Source organism: Phalangium opilio, unplaced genomic scaffold (genome assembly GCF_054372755.1).
Source record: "Phalangium opilio isolate 3A_F unplaced genomic scaffold, DU_Popi_V2 ptg000002l_1, whole genome shotgun sequence".
Classification (NCBI taxonomy): domain Eukaryota; kingdom Metazoa; phylum Arthropoda; class Arachnida; order Opiliones; family Phalangiidae; genus Phalangium; species Phalangium opilio.
Window position 1 is genome coordinate 526,331 of NW_028324144.1, and position 11,014 is coordinate 537,344.

The 11,014-nt window shown below is 41.9% G+C and overlaps 1 protein-coding gene across 7 annotated transcripts in view; it reads left to right on the forward strand.

The window, feature by feature from the left end:
* Positions 1-8,995, forward strand: part of Msp300 (Muscle-specific protein 300 kDa) — a 72,537-nt gene extending 63,542 nt beyond the window's left edge. For 6 of the 7 annotated variants that reach the window (XM_089867385.1, XM_089867388.1, XM_089867387.1 and 3 more), the window contains 13 exons: positions 60-275; positions 457-1,011; positions 1,083-1,700; positions 1,769-2,119; positions 2,190-4,409; positions 4,478-5,107; positions 5,177-5,509; positions 5,579-5,914; positions 5,976-6,791; positions 6,846-6,954; positions 7,020-7,615; positions 7,681-7,980; positions 8,044-8,995. In XM_089867385.1, the coding sequence (XP_089723511.1) occupies positions 60-275; positions 457-1,011; positions 1,083-1,700; positions 1,769-2,119; positions 2,190-4,409; positions 4,478-5,107; positions 5,177-5,509; positions 5,579-5,914; positions 5,976-6,791; positions 6,846-6,954; positions 7,020-7,615; positions 7,681-7,980; positions 8,044-8,325 (7,362 nt within the window). In that variant the 3' untranslated portion in view covers positions 8,326-8,995. The remainder of the gene's footprint in view (positions 1-59; positions 276-456; positions 1,012-1,082; positions 1,701-1,768; positions 2,120-2,189; positions 4,410-4,477; positions 5,108-5,176; positions 5,510-5,578; positions 5,915-5,975; positions 6,792-6,845; positions 6,955-7,019; positions 7,616-7,680; positions 7,981-8,043) is intronic. The other variant, XM_089867386.1, reaches the window with a different exon arrangement.
* Positions 8,996-11,014: the final 2,019 nt, after the last annotated feature.

An 11,014-nucleotide genomic window follows, 5' to 3' on the forward strand; every position in this document is an offset into this window, starting at 1 on the left:
GTTATTTTTATTATCTAATTAAGTAATATGGCAATGAAAATTACCCTTTTACTTATTAGAATTTGCGAGAAAAGCGACGCCGGCAATTACATCTTCTAGCTAACATCCACGAATTGGTATCATCGAGGGATTCTATACCTAAAAAGCATGATGGCATTCAAGAACAGACTGCCGAGAAGAGATCGCAAACTGATCAGGATTTATTGGAGCATCGTCTTGCCATTCTGGCTCAGAGTGTGAGGACCCCCCACTCCTCTCGTTCAACTAATTTGCAGGTGCCTTGTTTTGACGCGCGAGCTTTTTTGTTTTTACCCTGTACAGTACTGAGAAAGCGCCGCTAGCTTAGTTTCATTTTTTTAATCTAACAAACAGCTTTCCACAGCGCTAAAGTCCTTTGTTTGTCACTGTAAAAAATATCAATGAAACGTTTTTTCTAAAATTGTTTTAAATTTTCAGGATTACGCTGAATGGCTAACAGTACCATCTCAGTTACCCGAAGCCACGACTTACGAGGACCGACTCGATACTAAAATAGAAACGCTAGAACGTTTTTTGACAACGACAGTTACCTCTACGACCATCATAGAGGAATACATCTACATACTGGAGATCGTCAAGGAATGGTTGGAAGTCATCGAATATCGTACTATCGTTGCTCAAACTACCAGCCTGGAATCGGGAATTCAACAGTTTGAAGGAATTGACAATGAAACCGCTCGGATTGTCCAGAGGTTATCGAGACTGTCGGAGGTCACTTCGAAAATCGTCGGCTCCCTCAGTGACGAGGCTAAAACCACCATCGCGGACTCTCTCGTTGGTACGCAATGTAGAATCGAACTGGTTCAAAACAAGACCAAAGACGCCTGTCAACGTCAAACCGATAATATTTGTCGTAACGATCGATTGAAAAACGAAATCGATTCGTTAAAAAGGGTGGTCGACAACGAGTTGACTTCTATCGAAGAAGCGGCTGATAGTTTTTCGGGAGCCGATGAACTTCCGGTTGTAGCGGTAAGTATCATATAATTTTTTAATCTCGTACTATAAGTTTGGCGACTAATTTTTATACTATGTTTGTCTAGAGTGTATCTGCCAGACTGGACACTCTTCAAGATCAATACGACAAAGTGAAACTAGAATGTCTTCAGGCCCAACTTCGTACACCCGCTATTCAAGTACCCGAGCTAGTAACGTTGGACAACCAATTATCGGCTTTGCAAAAGCAAGTGCTCGAAAGGAAGAAAGCCAGCTCGGAAAAGAAGTCCAAGAGAGACTTTACTCGTTACGAAGAGCAGTTCCTTACCGTCACCGATTTGTTAAGTCATTCCCAATCTTGGCTACAGTTGTCCCTGGTTGTTAATGACGCCGATGAGTTGCAAGCTTACATCGGCCAACTACAGAGGATATTCCAAAACACTCAGCTGAGAGCGGCCCAACTTCAATCTACTTTCGACTCCTTGGATCCCGATTCTTCGACGAAACGTTTGAAAGAACATCGTCAGTTAGTCGCTTCGGTTCACGAACTGTTACAAGAAGCGGGCGATCGGGCGACGCGCTTGCAAAACTGCGTCCTGGTTTGGCTTCAGTTGAACGAGGCTCTCAAAAAGGGTGTCACCTTCGTCAACGAGGCTTACGATCGCGTTGCCAGCCAGTGTCCGGTTACTTACGAGAACCTCGAATCCTTGATCGCCATGTATCAGGTAGAAATAACTTAATTATATCAACGTTCGTGCACAAATTAAAGCCTAGGTTTTTTCTTTGTATAAAGAATTTAGAGAATGAAATGGAAGAAAACATTCCGCAAATGTTACGAATTCATCGTTTGAGGAACCGATTCCTTCAACATTCGGCCAACGTGGTCAATTGTCCCAATTTGGACCGACAGATCGAAGATTTCAGATACCAATGGCGTCATTTATGCCGACAAACTCGAATTCAGCTGAAGCAAATGAGGGCCTTCAAGAGCGAATGGAACGATTTCCAACAAGATCTCGATGAGCTCGGTGATTGGCTGGATCGTGCCAACGCCAAAGCCAATCGCTCCTCTTCCTCCGCCAACAAGAAGAAAAACAAGAAACTTAAAGTGGATCATGTCGCCACGAATCTGATGGAAATCGGGGTAAGTGATAAAAGCATTTTAATTTTTACAAAACTCAAATAAGCCTAACTCTTATACCTTTACGCCACAGAAAATAAAGAAGGAACAGATAGAGAAGAACTGCCAATATCAGCAAGTAGAGAAAGCCCTGAACCTGGCGAGAAGATTAAAAATCCATACATCGGAAGACGCGTCCGAATTGCAACGACGTTTGGAAAAGAAATGGAAAGATTTGGAGAAACTTTGCGAATCCGCGGAAGAGAACGGCTTCAAGTTAATCATTGATGGCAAAGTGAGCCGCGAAGATTGTATCTCCAACGCAACCAGCTTTTTGGACAATAAAAACGAAAATATCGAAGAACTGAAAGGTTGGGACATCGGATCCTTCTCGGACGCTCAGCTATGTCTCTCAAAATGGAAGGAATTACTAGTGGAATTGGAAATTCAGTTGAGAATCCTGGAGACGTTTCAAAACACGGAAGAAGTGGACGAAACGGTGGTAACTCTTATCAACCGAGTTAATCAGTACGTTGCCACGGTGTCCACCGAGCTTAGCGCTCAAGAGAAACTCGTCTCAAAATACGACAAGTTGGAAGAATCGGTAGTTTGCCTTACTTCTTGGTTGGAAGAAACTCTGGCCTCACTCGAAAAGACCAAGGACGGTTTGTCGTCAACCAAAATCGATGGAATTAACGCGGAGTTGGATAATTTGGAGAAGTTACGTCAAGAGATTACCGATGATCGTGAGGCTCAGTACCAAGAATGTCGCGCTCTCGTCACCCAAGTCGAGGACGAAAGTAAACACGACATGATTAAAGAACACGCCAGGGAGTTACTTCACAGAGTGACCTCTTTATGGGACAAGACTAGAAGGAAAATCAACGAGTTAGAGAGCGAAGCTAAAAGATTCCAGGATCAATGGGAGGCGTATCAAGCGGCGGGAGTGGCTATGGAAGCTTTCGTTTTGGAACAAGAACAACAATATGTCGCTTGTTCAACCCCCGTGACGCGTTTAGACCAAATAGTTCTGAATCTGACCATCCTTCAAGACGCGCTCAGGCAATTCGAAGAAACTCGCCAACTTCTTGACAACTTCAATTCGGCCAACTCGGACGCTATGACCATGTCCAGTATGCCGTTGCAAATACAACTGACGAAGGAATCGGAGGAAGCAAATCGTAGATGGATGTTGGCCGAGATTAATTTAAGGACGTTGCTGCGACGTTATCAAGACTTGTGTTCTACCTGGAGTACTTTCGAATCGCAATTGTTCACGGTTGAGATCTGGATTAGCGACGTTGGATTACAATTACGACACTCGTCTTCGACCGCGGAGGAATTGGACAGTTTGGAACGTGATGGGTCAACGACGGAAAAAGAATTGTTATTGGCCGTTAGCAATCGCGAGGACATGAACGAGTCGGAGTTAATGGGAAGCCCGGCTTCCAACGAATTGGACACTCGAATTCGCGCTTCTCAGAGAAGCTTAAATCGCGTTATGAACGTTATTCAAAGAAAGGCCCTCGATTTTCGCAACGCCAATAAAAAACAGCAATCCTGGAGCGAAGATTTGAAACGTCTAGAAGATCATATAAGTCAAACTGAATCTTACGTAGCCGAACCCATTCCCGAACCCTCGGAACTTAGCCTAAAGGAAGCCGAGCATACCTTGTACTCCATGGCTGGACATCAAGCCGATCTGTTCCTACTGAAGGATATGTTGAGCAGGCAAAGACAACCGGACGCTTCTTTAGTCGCCGGAGTTGTTGATCTACTATCGCGTTGGCGAAAGCTCAGGGATAATTTAGGAGAACGCTACCAGACTATGGTCGTCAGAAACGATTCCCTCGACACGCGGGACATCCTAACCAAGTGTGAAACGTTAATGGATATTCTTAGCAGAGTTAACGAGGAATTGGGCAACGATTTACCCCGTCTTTACGGAGACGCTCTCAAAGATCTAAGTCGCTTACAGGTTTTGGAATTTATTTTCAACTGTCACGCCGCGACGCTGCAGTCCGTCCTTAACGAAGGCAATCTTTTCATATCATCTATGGAATCGGAAAACTCCAGAAACGCTTTGTCCGACGCTTTGATTCGCCTTCCCCAAGAATGGCGCGATACTGAAGCCGCCATTGTTCAGAGACTAGAATCTTTACTCGAAATTGTAAATTGGTGGCAAACCTACTTAACAGCCCAACAGAAACTAACGATTTGGATAATGGACGTTGAAACTGTAAAAGAAGATCTAATTGGTCAAGACAACGCCGTTACTTTAAGTCGGATCGAGGATGATTTAACTAAAATCCAAGTAAGTTTTTTAAATAAATTTTTACTTTGTGTGAAAATGAGTGTCAATGATTTCTATCCGTTCTTCAGAACGTTCTTCGAGAGTGTGAGGAAAAAGAGCGGCTTAACGTTGATATGAAGGACGCCGGGACGAGGTTATCGACAATCTTAGACGCTAACGCCTACGAATCTCTGGAAGCTAACCACGCGACTTTACGAGATAAACTGTTCTCCTTAACTATGCAATTAAGGGAAAAATCCGAGGTATTGCTGCTCTTAAAACGCGAGCGAGACCAACTGGAGCAGAATGTCAAGGTAGTTGAGGAGAACGTCCAACAATGTGGCGAACGATTGAAAACGAGCGCGTTTCCGGCTAATCTGGAAGAAAAAATGGAAAAATGCCAAGTTGAAAAGGAGAACTTGGCTCAAATCCATTCGACCATTATGAACCTTGAGAAGGATTCTTCGAAACTAGAGAGTTCCATTAGCATCGATGACGCGGCCCTGTATCGTTCGCGCCTCGATCGATTATACGAATTGTGGTCCATTTCGTTCCATCAACTTCGTTTGATCTCGGAACGTTTAAGCAAAGAAAACGAGGAACGCCACCGAATGACCAGTGACTGCGCCATCTTACAAAGATGGATAAAACGCCTTTTCGAAAAGATGGATCAAGCTGATAGTTTGGAATCTGACGCGCGTCAAAAAGTTCTCGAACAAGTAAGTTCATTTTTTATCTATTCCGTTATTAACACCTAATTAATTTATGAACCTATTTTTTCCCCTAAGGACCTACAACCCGAAGTAGAAGACAAAAATGACGTTTTCGAACAGATAGTGAAAAGGGGCAACCGAACGCTCCAAGACTTTGCCGGGAGTGAAGATACTTTAGCCATTCAATCGGAACTGGCGGAAGTAACGTCTTCCTGGGCTCAACTGCGGGATCGCTTGAAAATTAGCCTCGAATCAGTCAAGGGCTTGAAAGACGCTCGCGATAACATCAGAGAAAAACTTTACGAAATTCGTTCCTTCTTAGAAGAAACTGAGGTGAACTTGCAGAAAGAAATCACATTTTCGCAATGCACTGACGAGGAAGCCAATAGTCTTGTGGATGAGGCTCGGGTCAGTTCCTTTTTAAATGAACAGTTCAGCCTCGTGGAGAGTGTCGTACTAATTTCTAAACTTTTACAGTTAATTCAAGATGAAATTGGAAGCCAGGGTGAACGGCTGTCTAATTTGGAAAGTCAACTTAACGATTTGAAAACGAGATTCCAAGGCGATTCTCAAATGGACGCTTTAGACGGAGAGTTTTTGGAAATCAGAGCTAAATACGAATCCGTTTTAACTTTGAGCAGCCATAAACTCTTCCGGATCAGAGACATCTGGACAAAATTGAAAATTACCCTCGAATCTTTAGAAAAATTGGAAAATTGGTTAACTTTGAAGGAAAAAGAGAGTTCGGATCCGAAATCTGACGCCTCTTTATATACCATCGAAGTTATGAGAGAGGAACTGAAAAAATACGAGGTAATTAACGTCAATCGCCATCGGTTTTTACTTGTACTTGATGACCTCTATCTTGTTTCAGTCGTTATGCCATTCCGTTCAAGACAACGCGTCTCTCCTAGAGGAGGCGGCCAACTGTTACCGGGAGCTGACTAGAAGCGCCGGCGTCATCGCCTTCTTAGCGCGTGGCCGTTTCCAATCGGTCAACTCTCGGTGGGACGAGCTTTTCCAAAGAATTCAAACCGTCTTGGAAAGACTAAGACACAACCTGGAAGTATGGGACGAGTACGAGAATCAGAGAGAAACCTTGATGGTCTGGTTGGCGGAAATCGACCTCTACGTCACTCAAACGGAACACGAAACTGAAGTGGAACCCGAGTGCAAAATTAAAACTTTGGAGAAGTATCTCTTGGAGATGGAGAACAACGATTGTAAGTTGCGCTTTTTGGAAACCAGCGCTCTCTATTTGATCGAACGCGGTTCCGCCAGCGATTCGGACGATGTTCAAAGCAAGTTGAAAGAGGTTCAACTGTACTGGGAGGAAATAAGTCGAAGACTAATGGATGACATTGAGAAATTTAAGCTTATTCGAAGCGACAAAAGACTAGCCGAAACTATTCAAAAGGAGATAAGCCACGAGCCCTTATTTAAAAGCGAAAGTTCATCTTCGTCGACGGCATTCCCGTCTTCGGACATGACCGACGCCGAAAGTTTGACTTCCCAAATGGAAGGCGTCGAAGAAGCGTCATCACGCGCTTCCGAAGAGGATAGTCTGGCTCGCGAATTCACCTCGGCTCTCGACGAAGCTCGAGAACGATTAGACGTTCTGCAAAGAATGCTCAGATCTCCAACGCCACCCACACCCAACCGGGACTCGGATCCTTCAAGCGGTGACTATGTAAGTCAAAGTTAAATAAATTTTTGGCCAGGTTTAACCATCTTATATTCGTAGACTCGGCTACTGGCGGCTTGTCATTCTACGATGGACGTCGTTCAACACTTGGACGAGTCCGTTAAACAGCGTGATTCGAGCCCATCTTTGGTAGGAGAAACGGCCAGAGGTAAGTCGGTTCGAATTGGTATGAACGTAACGATTATCAATTCGTCTTTTTGGTTTCTTTTCTAGAAGTAATATCTCTATGGAAAAAACTGCAATCTGACGCCATTGAGAAAGAACGTCGTGTTCAGGCAGCGACTGATAGATGGAATTCAATTTTGCGAGAACTGGACGAGTTGGAAGCTTGGATTTCGTACGCGGAGAGTTTAAGGGAAGGTTGGAACAATCCACCGGGTGACGTCGAGAAATTGGATTCTCTCATTAAAATCCATAAGGAGTTCCTGTTGGAAATGGAGAAGCGTAACGGCGACACCTTGTCCATAAATTTAAGCAGCCAGGAAATTCTACGCAAAATCGCGGCGCGTCGTGACCAACACCGGGATGATGATGATGATTGCTCTTCGTCCGTGGACAGCGAAAACGAGCGCTACTTAATCGATCGTTTGAAGATAGTGAACCGTCGATGGGAAGGGATCTGTCACGCCGCCGTCGCTTGGCAAAATTACCTTCAAACGGCGCTCCTTCGTTGTTCCGAGTTCGAAGAGATGGTCCAAGAACTTACACTATGGTTAGACGACCGTGAGACGAAGGCGCGTGACATGACCATGGTTGAAAACGAGCTTCTAGACCAGAATGTCATTTCCATTCGATACAATAAATTCAAGGTAAGTGTCACGATTATTTCACGATAGATGCGAATTTATTTAAGTTTAATATCGATGGTTTGTAGGAATTACTGTTGGAACTGGACCGATGCGAACCTAAACTGGAGTCTTTAAGAAGAACGTGCGGACAACTGTTCGTGGCCACTCCGATCGCGGGTGCCCTGGCGGAGATGTCCGCCGAGGACGGCGCTACTAAAGCTAGCAGCGGCGCCTCTTTGGAAAGTGAAAGCGATCCATCTGGCGCCATCGGCAACGCCAGGTTGCAGTTGGACGTTATCACGGACCGACTCAAATCATTGCGTGACATTTGTTCCTCGCAAGTGAAAACTTTGCAGGAATTCGTCGAGGTTGACGAAAGCGATAAGGTAAGTGTACCCGAGACGCGTTAACCTTTGGCCAAAATGCTTAACAACTAAACTTTCTTTTAGTTTGGGGCAACGGGAATGGTCAGCGAACTTGCTGAAGAAGACACTAAAGACGAAAACTTGGATGAAACGGAAGAACCCCCTTCTAGATTCGCGAGGTGTTACCGGTACGTGGCGCGTGTGGCCAGAGCCTCTCTTCCAATTCAAGCCCTGATGTTATTACTCCTGGGCGTGGCCAGTTTACTTCCGATGGCCGAAGAGGACTTTAGTTGCGTTTTGACCAATAACTTTGCGCGTTCCTTCGACCCTATGCTAAGATACCCCAACGGACCCCCGCCCGTATAAAAAACATCAATTAAATTGACCTTAATGACCTTTATCTGGACTCGGAACGGTACCGTGCTCTTTCGGCGCGCCTAGAAAAAAAGAAAGGTAAAATTTGAACCTCGAGCTTGACTGTGATTATTTTTAAAAAGAAAAGAAAAAAAAAAGCGAAAAATTTCCCCAGATTATTTAGAAAGCTAAATTACTCTAATTAATTAAAAAACATAGATTTGCAGGGTTTTTAAAAAAAGGGGAGCATTTATCGAAATCTCACCTAATTTGTAAGTGCCATGAATTTTTTTTTTTTGTTTGAAATATTAATTCATAATAAATATTACGCCCCCTCCCGAGAGAAAATGGATTTTATACATTCTAGTTGAAAAAGGTTCTTGTTAGCTTGTCGAAAGAATTTAAAAAGTATAATCTATCTTAGAGAGTTTGTTTTTATTTTATTTTTGGGTGCCTATGCAATCGGATTCGTGTTAGTTGAAAATGTGTTAATGAAAAGCCGATTTGTATCATAATTAGTTTATACATTCTCGCCTTAATCTACCTACTATAGTAAGGAAATCGTGCGGGAAAATTCAACGCAATTTTGGAAACGAAAAAACCAAGTATCCACGGTCTTTGTATAATTTGTAATAAACTTAAGAATGCCTACTAACTAATAAATACGTTACAGTTTTGAAAATGTCGCTTCATTTTTACTACGGGTCGTTACGTAAGACTTCAGATGGACGTAAAACAAGTTCCTCTGGACCCTTGTTAAGTATTGGGAAAGGAATTCACTGTCAAATTTTTGGTTAATTTGATGGACAGCTGTAGCGAAGCCCATTTTATTTGGGGGAAGAGGATCGGGAATGCGATCAAGAATTTAGTGTTTTATTTTAGTGTGTTTTATTCCAGATTTAGTGTATTTAATTTTATTGTCGTGCAGCTTAGTTCTTCCATGGTTGGAGCTTCGGTGAGCGGAATCGAAATGAATGTAATGTAATGAGTTTAAAATGAACGTTTATTTTAAACGTAATAATGCGTTTGTTGGGCGTAGTTTAGGAACCTACACTAAAACTAGAATAAAATACACTAAAACTAGAATAAAATACACTAAAACTGGAATAAAACACACTAAAACTGGAATAAAATACGCTAAAACTAGAATAAAATACGCTAAAACTAGAATAAAACACACTAAAACTAGAATAAAATACGCTAAAACTAGAATAAAATACGCTAAAACTAGAATAAAATACGCTAAAACTAGAATAAAACACACTAAAACTGGAATAAAACACACTAAAACTAGAATAAAACACACTAAAACTAGAATAAAATACACTAAAACTAGAATAAAATACACTAAAACTAGAATAAAACACACTAAAACTAGAATAAAATACACTAAAACTGGAATAAAACACACTAAAACTGGAATAAAATACACTAAAACTGGAATAAAATACGCTAAAACTAGAATAAAATACGCTAAAACTAGAATAAAATACGCTAAAACTAGAATAAAATACGCTAAAACTAGAATAAAATACGCTAAAACTAGAATAAAACACACTAAAACTAGAATAAAATACACTAAAACTGGAATAAAACACACTAAAACTGGAATAAAATACACTAAAACTGGAATAAAATACGCTAAAACTAGAATAAAATACGCTAAAACTAGAATAAAATACGCTAAAACTAGAATAAAATACGCTAAAACTAGAATAAAACACACTAAAACTGGAATAAAACACACTAAAACTAGAATAAAACACACTAAAACTAGAATAAAACACACTAAAACTGGAATAAAATAAAACAGTGTTGGCTCTCGTTGCGTGCAGTCGCATGTTTTTGCTCCGTGCTCTACTTTAGTTTACTACCGTCGTTAAGCCTTAGGCTCTTTTACCGCTCTTCGTAGTTTTTTCCCTCCGGCCATGTATGTCGTTAATGGCGATGTACGCCAAGGAAAAGATCCACCTGATAAACCAAGATATCAACGTCCAAGACCGCCGGTAATGACCAGAGACCATGCGGTCATTTTTAACACCACACCAGAAATCAGTGCTATCGAATACGCGATCGCGATCAACCAAATCATCGGTAAAGCGAATACAATTCATTGCGGTAGAATATCAAAAGGTAGGGCCTTGGCCTATCTAAAAACCCCAGAAATGGCCGAAGAACTGTCAATGACAGGTTTTGAAATAAATAATATGCAGATTAATGTTGAACGTTTAACCAAATCTTCCGAAAAACTAATAATTTCAAATATAATGCCCGAAATACCAAATGACTTTATTAAACCAATGATAAACAATTTTGCCAAAATCACCTCCGAAATCACCGAAATCTACGTCAACCCTACAACAGAGCAACAAGAACTTTTAGGCGGACCGGTTTTTAGCTTCAAAAGACAGGTTTATGCGCTAATAGAAAAGGAAATCCCAGAAAGAATCAATTTCAAATATGAAAATCAAAACTATGTGATCTTCTTCGAAAAAGCGGGCTCAAAAATTTGTGATTTTTGCGAAAAGCGAGGACATTTGGCTGATCACTGCTACAAAAAGAAAACACACGACAAGGAGAATAACCCAACCATTGATGACCAAGATCCACACTTATCACAACCGGATAACGAGAGTGAAACAGAAGAGCAACAACAAACGTATGCACAAATTACAAATCCCGACACCTGCACACCCCAAGG